The following is a 16,534-nucleotide window of genomic DNA, read 5'->3' on the forward strand; positions in this document are numbered from 1 at the left end:
ATTAAGGGGAAATTTGGTTTCGTGTTGATGCACCAAGTACACCAAGAAGACAGAAGGGAGCTTCACACAAAGAGGTCATTTTTGGTTTGTAAGGCAAAGTCTGTTTATATCAAAGAAAGACTGCACTGAAATAAACGAATTCTAAGACCTAATCAAATAAGAATAAAACATTCTTTTTAAAAAAAGTTTTCTTTATAAAAAGCAATGTAATTTTTTTTACAAAAGAGAAAATTAGATCTTTTTTTAAAAATACAGGCTACCAACTGGTATGCCTGTGATTTCAATACTTAGATGATTAAAATCAGAGGACTGAGTTACACAGTCCTTGTCTCAGAAAATTAGTAAAAATATACACCAGTAAGAATCTTAGGAAAACAAGGCTGGGCGGTAGTAGTGTACGCCTTTAATCCCAGCACTCAGAAGGCAGAGGCAGGCGGATCTCTGTAAATTCAAGGCCAGCCTGGTCTACGAGAGCTAGTTCCAGGACAGGCTCCAAAGCTATAGAGAAACCCTGTCTCGAAAAACCAAAAACAATTTACTTTTATTTTATGTGTATGACTGCTTGGCTGCACTTGTGTAAAGTGCACTACATAGAACAGGACCCGGAGTTACAGATGGCAGTGAGCTCCACGTGGGTGCTGGGAGCTGAACCATCCCCTCGACAAGAGCTGTAAGTCCTCTTAACTGCTGAGCCATCCTTCTAGCCTCACAAACCAAAGTATAATCAGTAACCATTCTTACCAGGTGCTTTGTTTTTCTACAGGATATCAAATTAGTAAATTATGAATTTAAAAAAGATTCAACTCACCCTTGAGAAGCATATTATGAGCTTATACTTTCTTTTGGTTGAATACAGAATTATTTCTACCCACTTAAAAGAATTTTCTAAAACAAGAAACCCGCTCTAGTATTTCTAGTAAAAAACACAGAAGAGGATGGTGTCCTTATTTGCAGCCCAGTGAAAATAAATACCCTAGTAAGACCCTTAGGGGTGGACATGTGGCTGGGAGGGAAGAAAGTCAGAACAGGCAGCAGCTGTGCCTTCTTGGCAGTCATCTAGATTCCTATACCTGTCAGAACTTTTTCCCAGCATCAGCTCTTTGGCCGCATGGAGATCAAAAGAGAAATAAAGTTCATTTTGCAACTCTACTCAAATATCCAACCCTGAGTTATTTGAAATGTTTTCTAATGTATGGTTTCCCTCTAATAGCTCTAGGTCCCTTCAGGACTTAGCAGAGGGTAAAAGGTGGCTGAAGGAAGAATAAGGGTTTCATGGATTAATAATAAAGGCATGGATTTAATATATAGTTAGACAAAGTGCAATGACAGGAAGGTGAGGGTTTAATTATAGCCCAAACTTAAATATATTGAACTTATTAATTAAAATGTTATATTGAGAGGGTACACTCTTGAATTTAGGCTTTGTTAAGTACAGTACTCATATCTCCTGCCCCTAACCCTCTATCCTAGGAAGGCACATTTCTACGTTTGCCCAATGCATCCTGACTTCCTCAACGCTCAAACGCTAAGGCACAGTTATCCACTCCTACCCCCAGCTGTCTCGATTTGCTGACCTCATCAGAGCACTCAAGGAGTTGATTCATGTGTAATGTCTTTTGCCTTCTCTCTACCACTCTGCTCCCCGTGCACACATCATCTCTGAGGTCCTGCCACTAGGTATAAAAGACATCCCATATCTTTCAGAACCACATCGAGAGAGATCTGCCTGTGGTCGGGATGAGTCATGCGCGATTAAAGAACTGTTGCAAGTATTCTAGAACCACACATGAAGCTGTCACCTACAGTAGTCAAGAAGTATTCAAATTCTTGTATTTCCAGTACTTAACGACCCATATACAAACTTTCTTTTTTTAATTCTTTAAAATTAAAAAATTACATGATTAACTTGTATGTATATGGTGGTGGGCTTATGTGCCACAGAGCGCATATCCACCATTGAGTCCACGTGAAGCTCAAGAAACAACTTCCAGGAGTTGGTTCTCTCCTTCCTCCGTGTGAGTCCTGGAGAACTCAGGTCATGAGGCTTCGCAGCAGCAAACACCTTTATCTGCTGAGCCATTTCACTAGTTCAACTTTAAATATCTTAACAGTACTCAAAAAAAAAAAAAAAAAAAAGGCATGACCGTGCACACCTTTAATCCCAGTGGGAGGCAGAGGCAGGTGGATCTATATGTTTGAGGGCAGCCTAGTCTACAGAGCAAGTTCCAGGACAGGCTTTAAAGCTACAGAGAAACCCTGTTGGGGTGTGTGTGTGTGTGTATGTGTGCGGTTACCAATTCCATCAAGAAAGAGATTTTATAGTTATGCTGCCTATATACAGGTTTTATATGTAAAATCCCACACATTTAATTGTATATGTTTATTTATGTGAATATGCAGTTATTAATTTATATTTTTATGGAGAGAAACATCCAACTGTTGCGTTTTGTTTGAAATCCTATTGAATAAAACCTACATGGATTTTTTTTTAGCATAAAGAAGCACAATACCACAAAATTTTCAGATGATTTTTAAAGTGTCTGTTCATGCCTGCCTAAGCAATTTCTTATCAAGCTAAAAGAGTTATTAATTCTAACAGTGTTTCAGATGATAGAAAAACATTTTGACATTAACTAACTTCTGCAGAAAGAGTGCCTATTTTTATTTTATATGTATAAGTGTTTGCCTGCGTGTACTGATATGCACCACATGTGTGCCTAGTTCTCACAGAGGACTGAAGGGGGCACTGAATTCCCTGAACCTGGAATTTAAGACAGTTGTGAGCTACCTTGTAGATGCTGAGAACTGAACCAGGTTTTCCAATTTCAAATCTCTTTCTCTCTCTCTCCCCCCCCACTCCCTCCCCCCCCTCAAAATGGAGGTTTAGAAGCAGAAAAGGTGCTCAACTCTCCCCATGGCCCTTTTCCTGTGTGCCCTACTCCACCTTGTGCTGTTATTTCCTTCCACAAGTGGTCTGCATTTCCTTCTGATACAGAGCCAATCTTTAAAGTCCAGCACTGACGATGTTAACTCTCTGCTCAAAAAATTTTAGATTCCCATGAATTTACATTTTTTCAGGTATCCACTCCAACATACTGTTCTTCCTGCTCTTAAAGTTTCCTTCCCTTCTGGCCCAGCAGACCACCCGGCACCACCTGGACCACTTCTGACTTCACCTTCTTGCCTCTGGTGATGTTCTTCCCTAGCCCTGGATGTCCTTGACCATGCTTTTCTATCCCTGCCACAAAAAATTCTAAGTTAGGCTGCAGGGTGCTTTTTCTCTAAGTCCCTTTATTTTATTCTTCCTGGAGTAACCTCTTCTCTCTGCTTTACATACAGCAAGGCTCCTGTTCCTATTCTTCATAGAAAGTCTTTCTGAGGGAGGGGTCTATTTCGTATCCCACTTTATATCCTCTGAAGAACCTGGTGCTGTTTACGTTACAATAAATGATGAAAACACTAAATGACTTTCCCGTTTGAGCTATAAACATAAGAGATACAGGCAATGGAAAACACTTAGCAAGAAGAAGTATAATTTTCTTACTGGGAAAGAAGGGGGAAGGACCATGTGCTTTGGGAAGCAGGTCAGCGAGCCCACTGCAATCACAGCTTTCACAGGAATGGTCAGGATCTGTGGGGTGAAGAGGGGAAAGTCTGGGATGTTTGGTACTGGCGATTACTTCATTGTTTCAGGGCTAAAAACAAAGTTTATTTTGTGTCACATACCAGCAATAACCACCCTGGAAGCTTTTTAATCTGCCCAAGGTTCTCTATAAAATGAGAACAATAGCATTTCCAGTGACTCCTCATTTACCTGCTAAGAGCAGTTAAGACCAAGTCATAGGAAAGGAATAAAGACAAATTTTTCAAAATGCAAGTCCTCTTACAGATTAAAAAGGAAAGCTGTACTCCTAAAACAACATCTATAAAAACCCAGGATTTCTATGGCTAAATAACTCAGTATTTTTTTGGTAGACAGAAATTGATTTCAACCAAAGTTTTAAAGACAAGTTGAACTTTCTGGAGTTGGACTTCAGTTTACTCCAAATTAGTACCACACATGAGCTGAGTGCAGTGCATGAAAGAATATTTGTGTTTAACTTTTAAAATTTCATTTTTTGTAATTAGCTTTTATGTATATAGATATTTTGCCTGCATACCTACCACACACATGCCTGGTGCCTGCAGAGACCAGAAGAGGGCATTGGATCCCCTGGAACTGTAGCTACAGATCGTTAAGAGCCACCTTGTAGGTGCTGGGAACTGAACCTGAGTCTTCTAGAAGAGCAGCCAGTGCTATTAACTGCTGAGACATCTTTCCAGCCCCTTGTGATTAATTTTTATTTTCATCCACTTAACAAAAACTTGCCTCAAGTCTGAAAGGCACTTCTATATGAACACTAAATAGAATTCCTTGTTTTTGGAGGTAATTTGATATATCTAAACTAGTTATTTATTATCGAATAGTCAATTCTGTTTATTTTGTCGTTGGATCTGTGTGTGCTGAAAACATCAGGAGGACAAAAAGACAGCGACTTGTTGAACTCAGCAGTGCTCAGTGCTTAACTATTCAAAGACCTTTAAATGTTAAGTTTAAAATATTTTTAGATATTTAACTGAGGTAGGCAAGCAATCCTACCCCTGCGACCCCAGCCCTTGAGAAGTTGAAGTAGGAAATCTGCTAGTTTAAGGCCACTTTAGGCTACACAGTAAGTTCCAATCCCTTTATCAAAAATCGAAAGTATAAAATAAAAAAAAAATCAGATCTGTCAGAAATACATATATTCAGGCTCTTACTGAATACAACATAAAGTCTACAGTCTCTGGAAGAGATCAATGATAGAAATACATACATTCAGGCTCTTACTGAATACAACATAAAGTCTACAGTCTCTGGAAGAGATCAATGATAGTCATTTAAAGAATGTCCATCAGGACACAAACATTAACATATTGCAAAACATATACTAATGAGTGTAGTGTCAAACATGCAGCTCAGGAAATCCAGTCAGTTGTTATGTGGCAACTGTCTGTAGGCAAGTTTTTTGCAGGGTAATTCTAAATGTATTAAAAGTGTTTTCCTGAAACTGTGTTTTAGTTACAAAGTATGAGTTTTAGCAGAAAACTGGGAGGTAACAACCAGTCTTCTGAATGGTTAAAAGGCCAGTTTTAAAGGCATGAAACTGGTACATTAACTTTAAGCAGATGTAGTTCTTTGCTTCTACAAAAACAAAAAGCTCTATAAATGTGCACAATCAGGCCGGGCGGTGGTGGCGCACGCCTTTAATCCCAGCACTTGAGAGGCAGAGGCAGGCGGATCTCTGTGAGTTCGAGACCAGCCTGGTCTATAAGAGCTAGTTCCAGGACAGGCTCCAAACCTACAGAGAAACCCTGTCTCGAAAAACAAAAACAAAAAAACAAAACAAAACAAAAAAACCAAACAAAAAATGTGCACAATCAATAACAGCAAAAAGTTTCAGAAAAATCCCCAGTAATGTGCTTACCTCATAGTCTGTTGTGATCTGTATGGCTCCATCGTGAATCCCTTCTAGTTTCTTAGCAGTAAGCTTGACTCTGAACACTGCAAAGTGTCCTGAAGCTAATGTTACCTGAAGCAGTAAAAATGGCATCATTCACTAGTGATGCAGGATCAAGTCTCCTACTGAATTGGGAAAGAGCACTCTAGTGGTAAGTTATACCCACACAGACATGTGTGGCTCAGGTCACACTGGAGCTTAGAATACTGACTCACTGAAGACACTTTCTCCTTTCATGATAGCAATTTCACTTGCTCTGTAACTCATGATAAGATAGGCTTAATGTCTTTGGGCTTCAGTGCCCTCATCATGAAAGGAAAGTAGGGGAGTAGATGATCTGCATGGGGCCCTTCCAATGTCTACCAGTCAGTGTCATTAGGAAGCACATCAACACTGTGTGGTGCACACAGCAGTACTCTTTTACTCGTGGCTGAAACACCCATTCTAACCCAAAGAAACAGTAAACAAGTTCACTCACCGGGGACTGGTCAGGCAAAGAGGACTTCTCCAACTCCGGAAGGCTTGCGATCACAGTAGTTCTGTTGCCTTTCTCTGTAGCTACAAGTTCTATTGATAAGCCATCTCCTATGATATGCCAACTTTTTATAGCCAGCTTCAAAGAGAAAACACAAAAGTGATCTTGCAACACAAATATGAAATCCTCAGTGTGATCAAGAATAAAAATAATTTCTTTACCTCAATTGGATTGCTGTTTATAATTGCAAATAATATATTACTTGCTTCCGTGGCACTCAGTACTCCAAAATCTATGAAGCGTTCTTCTATTTTGGGGGGCAATACAAAGTACTGGAGAGAGAGAAAAGGACTGTATTAAACACCAAATCGCATGTGTGTAATCACTAGGAGACACTACAGTTTCTGTACGTTATGTCAATGTATACATTATAGAATAAGAATTTTGAACAGAGGAATCAGAGATGGAAAGAGCCACTTACTGAGCAGCTACTTCCCTGAAAAACAAAGAGAGGCTAGGGAGTCCTTGGCAGTTAGGCAGAAACTGAGGTGGTCTCAGAAGGCACTGAATGATTTTACAAATAAGTCATCTGACTGGATGGGGTAATCCTGAGGCCCAAGCTCCACAGTCTAGCTGATGTTAAGTTCTGGAAGGCACTGTGCATGCTCCACCCTTTTCTTTCTCAACTGTCTTATTACTTATCCAAATTTCTTTCATTGGCCATATTCACCACAGCTTTGTCTGGAATTTTCCCGCTGGTCTGTTGTCTTCTGTACTGTGAAGACCTCTTCACCTTACTTCTGTGCTATATTTATCATATTTGCCCAAATGTACATCTTTACCACCCAGTTTTCTTCTGCCCTCTCTGGTTCTTTGCTTTGTCCTGGTATAACAACTTTGTCCAACTTTAACCAATCAAGGATACCATTTTACTTCCTATTGCCCCGCCACATTATCCTTCTATTTATCTTTGTTTTAGAGTTTCTGCCATTACAATTTAAAAGTAAACCAAGAGAAAACAACATAGAAAGGTTCTAGGTAGAGACTGAAATTAAAGAAGTCAACTATATTATGGGAAAAATTCCAAGTAATTCCTAAGTTTGCAATTGCATGTTACTCTGAGTAGCAAACAAAGCCTTGTGTTGTCTTTTCGGGGATGTGAACCATCTCTTTCTCCTCTGTATCCATGCTGTATATGCTACCCACTCATTCATCGTGTGGGTTTCAGAAGGACTACTGTGGTCACAGCACAGTGCCAGTGTTCAAGCAACCCTTAATTTGCTTTATAAGGAGCAAGGGCAGTGATTCACATGTCCCAAAGAAAAGCCATAGTGCTTTCCTTAAGGCAAAGGTAAATGTAATAGTTTAATTACAGCACTTATCACATATTACCCTAAGTGTTCCATCTTACTACTCCTTACTCTCGTCTCTAAATTAAACTTAGTTGTATGCATTAGAGGAAAACACAGAGTGGACAGTCAGCCTGTGGGCTCCATATCCATGGACTTCAGTGCTTGCCTACAAATATTACAGCATTTTCTATAAGGGACAGGAATACTCATGGTTTGGGCATCTGTAGTGGATTCTAAGACCAATTCCCATTGGACACTGAAGAATAACAACCTCTAGTTTTGGACTTCTCTGGGGATCCTGGAAGGAGTCCTTTGTAGATAGGGGTGGTACACTATTGTATTCTGTAAGCACTGATTGGGAAGGATTCAGATCAACATGTAAACACAAGAGTGTATCCCAAACCCTGGCAATATCCAGAAGCACAGAGAAGGGACCTTGACAACATACTTACATCTAAAAAGCCTGTGTATACCCGCACAGGTAAATGAAACTTAGAGGCATTGGTAACAAGTAAAATGTTGTTGTCTATGTGCATGGATGATGTGGATGGCATAAAAACCAGGGTAAAAATGTATCCTGACTCATTAGGAAGAATTAAAACTGGTTTGCTGAAGTTGTAAACCTGGGGAGAGAAGGAGAGAAAAAGCAAGTTAGTACCATCTAGTGGATAGCAGCAGAATGGAAGCAAGAGGGCTCACACATACCTGAAACATTGATTTGGCTTCTTCTGGTAACAACACATCATGAATGAGGATCGCAAAACTGAAAGTGTTCGTCAGGTAAATTGGCCTCTCCACTGGGTCAGCAGGACTGTCCTGGATGTGAAACAGCGTTGCGGCGTGATCGAAACCCAAATAACTATTGGAAAAACAAAACAAGGTGAATCCTCCTCATTTTCATATGCTAATTTAAGGTCCAAGCTCTTTCGTTGTAAGTAGTAGTATACATTTAGCATTAAGAACCACAGAACAGAATTAGTATTTATCTTCATGAAACTATGATTGATCGCATGAATTAAAATTTAGCTTATAAAATACTGAAATGTAATGGAAAGATGGTTCCCTTTGCATGACACAAAATCAAACTTCTGGAATCAAGAATGCACCAACAGGACGGCTATGGTGGTTATGGTGAGGACCTATCAGGTTGTGTGTTAATATAACACTTACTGCTTAAAGTACAATGAGAAAGTTATATCTCAGAGGCCATTTATAAAGCAAGGGTCAATCGAGGGGCTGAGGAGTTTATAGACAAAACCAAACATTTGCCTCAAGTCATACAGGAGCAACACGAAACAGTCTGACACGTTACAAAAAGAACATAAGGAAAATGGTTCAAATGATTTAAATACTTAAAAAACACAGATTCATTGATGAATCTTTACATCCTCTAACACAAATAATATCGTTCTATTTTCTCTTTTCATCTTAGAAAATCAGAAATAAACAAGATACAGAAGGATTTTCTTTACAGTTGTGGTTGTTCTTTTTATAATAATCCCATTAGGTTAGATGAACTATTTATCAGCAAAAAGTTAGAAACAAAAAGTAAAAAGCTCTTTGGAAGGTGAAACTCACCCATCTAGAACTTCTGCTTGGTAGGGTATTTCGAGTTTAGAGTAACTCTTTTCCTTTGCTTTAACAGTTATTTTCCCAGAAAACTGAGATGGCTTTTTTGCTCTTGAAGCTGAAAGGAAGCATTAAAAAACAAACAAGAAAACAACAAAAAATTGTCATTTTATTAAAAATGTCTATTTGTGTGTGGGGGGTATTTTTAAACTTAAAACATTACATTTACATATTCTGTGTATCTGTATGATATATGTGAGCGAAGGTGAGCCTGTTATGGCACACGTGTGGGGGGCTGAGGACAACTGGTGGGGGTCTTGTCTCTTCACCATTTGCATTTTCTGAGACTAAACATGTCGACAGGCTTGGTGGTGAGCAAGGACCCAACTGCTGAGCCACGTAGCCAGCCATCTGTTACTGTTTACTACTTCTGAGTCTGAGTGGATTTTACGTAAACTGAGAGGATCTTTAAGAAAAAAAGAGGAAAGCTCATGCAAAGTAGATATTTTATATAAAAAGCAGGACTTTTTCCTGTGGTAAGACAAACAGACTGGTCATTAGCAAGTAAACACAAGTCACTTCTTCGTTTGAGGCATTGGTGTCATTTAGGACAGCAGGTTCCTTAACCTTAATCTCAGCATGGTAGTGTGTGAGGTCAGGTTTACTCCTGTGGCAGGCACTGTGTAGGATATCCAACAGTAGTACCCAGGGGCTCCTTTTGCTAGATGTCAGGAGCATCCCTCCAGCTGTGACGACTAAAAATGTCTCCAGAAAACTGTCTAGCATCCCCTGGGAGGCAAAACTGCAGCCATCTACTGAGTACTGGTAGTTCAAGGGTGTACTGATAAACAGCATTCCTGGTTCGGCTGCAGTCTTCCCGCAAATTTCAACAAGGCAGCATGATGCGGAGAAAAGCCGAGGCTAAGGAGCTCTGACTTCTGCCACTCACCAGCCCAGAGCTGTGCATATGAGCTGAAGCACACCCTCGCCTGCTGCCATCCCTGTACTGTCTCACTGATGGAGTCAAAGAACTGATGCGTTCAGTCTGGGTGCTCACTCTGAAGGAGTGTCTCTCCTTTGTAGTCCTTCAGGTATGCCTCTGCTTGTGAATGTGTACCACCTGACTTCAGGACACACAAAGGACAAGGAAATGGTATGATGCCTAGCATCTCAAGGTGTACTCTTAGGCACTTCAGATTTAAATTTCTTCTTAACATTTTTTCCAAACTGAGTTATTTATGGACACTTTAATTTTTTCAGCCTTCTGATGACAGGCTGATTACACGTCTGTAATTCAGGTATTTAATAGTATTATTGAATTAACAACACAAAAATCTCAAGAATATTCAGTTAAATATCATGAGTACTTTGGGGAGAAGGATATCTGTCTGAAACATGACCCTGGCAGCACTAACACACAGCGAACTCTGAAAATACCCAAGTCAAACACAGCTTCCCAACCAATTTCACACTAATCCTTTAAAAACAATTTTTTATTTAAAAAAATTGTGTGTGTGTGCGTGTGCCTAAGGAGGTCAGAAGAGGGCACGGTGTATGGGTGCGTACATGCACATATATGCCCAAGGAGGTCAGAAGAGGGCACTGGATCCTGCCTGGAGCTAGAGTTACAGGCTGTTGTGAGCCACTGAACATGGGTGCTGGGAACTGATTCAGGATCCTCTGGAATGGCAAGCAAGTGGTCTTAACCACTGAGCCATCTTTCTAGGCCACTCACACACTCACAGCAACCTTTTTTTTTTTGTTTGTTTTGTTTTTTTTGGTTTTTCGAGACAGGGTTTCTCTGTAGCTTTGGTACCTGTCCCGGAACTAGCTCTTGTAGACCAGGCTGGCCTCGAACTCCCAAAGATCCGCCTGCCTCTGCCTCCCAAGTGCTGGGATTAGAGGCGTGCGCCACCACTGCCCGGCTTCACAGCAACCTTTGAGAGGTATTTTCTGCTGGGAGATCTGCAGTACTGTGAGTGGGTTAAAGTCCAAAATATTTCCTCATGACATTAAAAAACACTTTAAAGAAAATTAGCAACTGCTTGAAAAAAAAAAAAAACCACTTGTAAGAAACACCATTTTAGGGCTGGGGATACAGCTCAGTGACAGAGTACTTGTGTGCGTGCATGAGGTCTTGGGATTCCATAGTTGGCACTGGATAACTAAACAGATAATTTAGAGTCTATAATCTCAGAAGAACCACACAAATGGCACCATAGGCCTCCATGGAGACATTTGCTGGGCTTAAGGTGCTGGAAGGGAGGAGCCTTGTACCCTCAGAGATAAAGGGATGGTAATGCCATAGGATTATGGCTGAGGCGAACTTGCCCATTCCTTGAGTTAATCACTAAGGTAGCCTAAGTGTTCTGAGGGCTCAGAATGACTCTCAGCTACTCTGTTTTCTGGATGGGAAGAGGGGTCTCTGTCATGAATGTGGTTTCTCAGCAGCACACAAGACGTGTACTTCGGATGTGTCTGTAGCTGTGATATCCAAACTTTCTGTAATTCTAACTTCCTACATATGCATCATCAAACAGATCACAAACTCAACTTCCTCTCCCTGGGAGCTTTTGCAGAAGCCCCAATCAGCCTGTGTCGTGGTCTGCAGATCCTCCCCGAATGCTCCCTAACTAAGGAATATACAGACTCTCTCATACACACTATGCTGAGCTTGCAGGGTACTGCTATACTCACTGACTACCTCATCTGATGAGCTGAGCTATGAAATGTGAACTCTGGGCAGATGGTCGGTTTCAGCTTTATGGCTCCTTGCTTAGGTGAGACAGGCGCATTAGATGAAAGAGGCATGTTCAGGGTGGGGAGGCTACAGAAGACACAGGCCCTCTGCCGAGTTTCAGCTATTTAATAACACAGAGCTAAGCAAGGTTAAGTCAAATTTGAAATAGCAAATTCAATAAATTTCTCTTAGAACAAACGAAAACACAGTAAAGACAGACTGTAAAAATGTTTAAGTCTAAGCTATCGTTTCAGGTGAGACTGGGTACATTCGGGGCACTAGGCTGTAGATCTGGGATAATATTTCAAATGACACATATTACTCATAGCTGAAATAATAACTAATTGGACAATTATAACAAAGGCTATTATTTAAGCTTAGGCAGGACTACCTGCTTTGCTCTAGAAGTCAACATATAAAAGTGTTATGAAGAATACTTTTGCTCGCAAACCTAAAGGTGCTTCTGAACGTAAAATACATTATCAATGAAAACAAGCAATGATTTCATAATTCAGGTAAATTATGACAGCTGTGATTTGTTATCACAGAATACAGAAATAATCCCAATTCTAATGTATCTGCTAATGTTTCTTGATTGTTAATACTGATTTAGGTTTATGAAGTTATGATACTTTATGAATAAAGTAAGTTAAGCCAGGCGTGGTCATGCACACCTTTAATCCCAGACTTGGGAAGGCAGAGGCAGGCGGATCTCTGTGAGTTTGAGGCCAGCCTGGTCTATAAAGCAAGTTCCATGGCAGTTAGGGTTGTTACACATAAATCCTATCTCTAAAAACCAAACAAAATGAATGACAACAAAAAACTTAGTGATGATTTTTGTAGGGGGACAAAATCAATTTCAGTACTGTTAAATCTAGGCTAAAATAGTCTGGATTTCTGTATTAACCCACATAGATGCTTTCTAGTTTATCAAAATAATATCACTCAATGGTAGAAAAATGAATATTTACCATCAAAACTAATGCTTGCAACCTTGGTATATTTACTTTCAGAAGCTTTTAATGTAACTGGTTTAAAATGTACCGTTATAGCGTCATTTTGTGGTGTAGGTCGAACACTCTGCAAAGAAAAAGAAAGGAATTTTAGTCTAGTAGTATAGCTAGAAAGTAAAGCACTTTCAAAATTAAGGCTTAATGTCTGTAGTAGCTGTAAACGAAACAGCACAAGCGGATGCTTTACTTTCAATAGAATACCTTATGAAACAAAGTAATGACAAAGAAACCAGGTATGAGATTAGTGCATATGAATCTAAGGACAAACTCACACATGAGAAAACTTAAAAGTCCTATCTTCTACATGAATGCCTACTTTGTAAGAAAAGGGGACATAAAGACAACTTAAGAACCATGAGGCAGGCGGATCTCTGTGAGTTTGAGGCCAGCCTGGTCTACAAGAGCTAGTTCCAGGACAGGAACCAAAAAGCTAGAGAAACCCTGTCTCGAAAATCAAAAAAAAAAAAAAAAAAAAAAAAAGAAAAAAAGAACCATCTGTCTTGAAGAAACCTATACACAAAGGTGCTATGGAGCTGTCCTCTAATGGGAAGAATGAATACATTAAGATGCTGTGACCCAAAGGTGGCCTCTGCAATTGTTTCTCCATGGCCTGGCGTGTAAGCAAGGCCCACTGTCAAAGAGCAAGCTATACCACTATCTATGCACTGCGTAGTAAGGCCGACTACAGAGCTACTTAACTTGTAAGAGAGGCTGGAATGCTTTCAACTTAGATATATTCACATAACTAAACCGAAAATTAAGAAAAATCCCCAAAGCAAGCAAAAACAACAAAATCAGTAAATGGTATGTTTAGTGTATTATTCAATAAATAAACACATTTTAAGGTCTAGTTCTTTATCATCCTCAAAGATACAAATCATTTAAACTGAAAGAGACTTCAAAAGTCCAACCCCTTTCACATGGTTTTGATAAAGAGAGTCTCACACTATAAAGTGAGAGGAGGACTAAAGCCAAGTTTCCTGACTTGGTATAGGGTCACTGACATCCCACTGCAGGAAAGTGTCTTCGTGGAATCATGGCATTGCACACTAACCCTGATTCAAAGTATTTATCAAATGATCAGGACTGTGTGAACTTGATGTCCAAACGTATTACTTCCCACAGAAAAGAATCTTCCATCTGTGCAGCTCAATGGGTATGCATGTTCATTCACAGGGCTGGCAAGTCACTAGGTTCTTCCCCATCCTCAGCTCACCCTTTCTGTTCACTGATAAAGGAGAATTCTACCCAGACTGAACATCAAATGGGAATTCCCTGAAGGCCCAATAAGAGTGTGAGAAGAATGTGAAGAAAGACACTGGTCCTGTGGTGTTTGCTATGGCAGGAAACTAAGAGAATTATAATAACTCTCGGGCCTGCCAGGGAAGCTCACTTTCCCATGCACTGTCTTAGCCCTGGGCAGTTAGCAAGTCCTTACAGGTCCTGGATGATGGCCCTAAAGATGATTCTTAAAGTTGCTTGTATTGGAATTCTTAATAGCCTTGGCTTCTGGCCTTCTACTCTCTCAGCATTTTATCTTTTTCATTTGCCTAACTTTTTCTTGAAGAATGCTTTCTCATTTGAATATAAGATTGGGGTTGGGACCTGGATGACTTGTTCACAGCAATCTTATTTATCAATAAAGCTTACTGTTGATAATAAACTAAATAGAGATCCTTATACCTTAAATACAGATCTCTTCATTCCCTGAAGGGTATGCATGTATTCTGAGATTCAACAAAGACCTGTTTGAACTGTTACATATGGAAGATAGTTTCATTTGCTTTCATTATATTATTTTATCATGCTAACAACTTCCCCAAGAGAGGGAAAGCAGTAGAATACATATGGCAGTCTAGGAGCGATACAGCTGAAGCCTAAGCAAGCTGCCACATACTCAGGTTCACTTTTCCAGCCTGTAAAAACATCCTGGTGGTGTGGGAGAATTGTCTGTATTCTGTCAATCATGTTATAAAAAAACAAAAAAAAAAAACAAAACAAAAAAAACACTGATTGGCCAGGTAGGAAATATAGGTGGGAAAACCAGACAGGAAGTAGAAATGATGTAATGAGAACAGGAGAATTCTGGGAAGGAGGAAGATGATTCCTCCCACTACTGCCCAGACCACCGAAGCAGCAGGATCTGCCCCACTGAAAAAAGGTACTGAGCCACATGGCTAACATAGATCAGAAAAATGGGTTAATCAAGATGTGAGAGTTAGCCAGTGAGAGGTTAGAGCTAATGGGCCAATCAGCTTATAATTTATGGAGACCTATGTAAGATTTTCTTTGGGGCTAAACAGTTGTGGGGAACTGGGCAGGACAGAAACAACAACAAACAGGACCCTTCATGTTACATCCTGGGAGACTGAAGTAGATATTTTCCAAGGTATTAATCTGTCTGAAAAGTTTTGTGATTCCATCTGCTTGCTACTTTGATCGTGAGCTTGTGGCTTGCTAGATAGCTGGTCTTGTAAGCAGAGGTCTCACAGGGCTCTGGCAGCACAGCTCCCTTCTTCACTGGCTACTGTGTGTGAGATAGCAACAGTGGAACCACAGCCACTCACATACTGCAGGGGCTCATCAAGAACCACTGTAGCATGTTCTGGGTGGCAGTAGCTTCTACGAAGCCATGCCAGAAAGAACCAGTTATGGTTTTTGCTACGATACTGTTGTTGTAAGAGGGAAGAACTTAAAATAGATGTAAAAAAATGATTCTCTTACTTCAAATGCAATGCTTTTAAGCATTTTCCAAATCAGAGGAAATATTTACATTCAGAATTATTACCTCAGAACAAACTGCACTAATATTAAGCAAATATACAACTGGTGATTCACTTTATACAAATGATCTGAACTGTTCACTCATTAAAAATAAACCTAAATTTTCAGGTAAAATCCATTTGTCTAAGGAAATAAAAACAAAGCAAACAAAAAACAAAAAGAAATCAGAGCAAAATATTTAAAGTTTATTCTGGTGACAATATAAAACATAATACAAAATCATTACCTTCTAATAAACTTAATTATACTAACCATTTTAGTATTAGTTACTAACTAATGCTTATTCAAAGATAATTAAGAAGTGGGAAAATATGACAGGAAAGGCAGCTTGTATACATTCTTAATATAATTTTAGCCTTTTCTTATGATATTCAAATCAAACTACCACTCAATAATTCCAGTGAGACACAAGAGTCCAAGAAGTCAAGTGTGGTGCACACCTTTAATCCCAGCAGTTGGGAGGCTAAAGCAAGCGGATCTCTGAATTCAGAGCCAACCAGTGAGGTTCAAGCCAGCCAGAGCTGTACAATGAGACCCTATCTCCAAAGAGTCTAAGACACACATGCCAGCAAGCAAGGGGAGAACTCATTAGTACACAGCATTTGGATCCTTAATATTTTGTGCATAAATTCACTACAGCAAACACCAAGCTGATACTGGTAAAGTTAATAAATGACTCCTATTTATCAGCTAGCATAGAAACCTCGTGTAGTCCTAAGGACATCTAAAGCATATTAGTCTTTATGTCAGGAAGGCAATTTTCTCAAAGCTACATGATAGACAGGAGGGCCTGAATATAGGTGTCCTGTCCATCACCAGGTGAAGAGCATGTATTTGGAGTTACTTGTATCATTATTGTGCACTGAGAAGAACTACAGTGTTTAAAAATGGGACCATTCTTGGAAGATGAATCAACAAAACTTCAACATTCAGTCAGCACTGCCTAGTACATGTATAGGAAATGGTAGAGGATAACAACTTTTCTTAAAAAAAAAAATACCAGCCTCTAATTTTGTTATAATATGCAAGAAATGCTGAAATAAAGAGAAAACAAAACAAACTTA

General features: G+C 39.6%; 1 protein-coding gene across 2 annotated transcripts in view; it reads right to left on the reverse strand.

Annotated features, from left to right (window-relative positions):
• Tmem131 (transmembrane protein 131) overlaps positions 1 to 16,534 on the reverse strand; it is a 157,270-nt gene that overhangs the window by 29,028 nt on the left and 111,708 nt on the right. For both annotated transcript variants that reach the window (XM_057751074.1, XM_057751073.1), the window contains exons 12-19: positions 12,645 to 12,753; positions 8,943 to 9,051; positions 8,070 to 8,223; positions 7,817 to 7,987; positions 6,234 to 6,344; positions 6,016 to 6,150; positions 5,505 to 5,609; positions 3,545 to 3,631 (exon numbers count right to left, since the gene is read on the reverse strand). In XM_057751074.1, coding sequence (XP_057607057.1) covers positions 3,545 to 3,631; positions 5,505 to 5,609; positions 6,016 to 6,150; positions 6,234 to 6,344; positions 7,817 to 7,987; positions 8,070 to 8,223; positions 8,943 to 9,051; positions 12,645 to 12,753 — 981 coding nt within the window. The remainder of the gene's footprint in view (positions 1 to 3,544; positions 3,632 to 5,504; positions 5,610 to 6,015; positions 6,151 to 6,233; positions 6,345 to 7,816; positions 7,988 to 8,069; positions 8,224 to 8,942; positions 9,052 to 12,644; positions 12,754 to 16,534) is intronic.

Source organism: Chionomys nivalis, chromosome 19 (assembly GCF_950005125.1).
Source record: "Chionomys nivalis chromosome 19, mChiNiv1.1, whole genome shotgun sequence".
NCBI lineage: Eukaryota > Metazoa > Chordata > Mammalia > Rodentia > Cricetidae > Chionomys > Chionomys nivalis.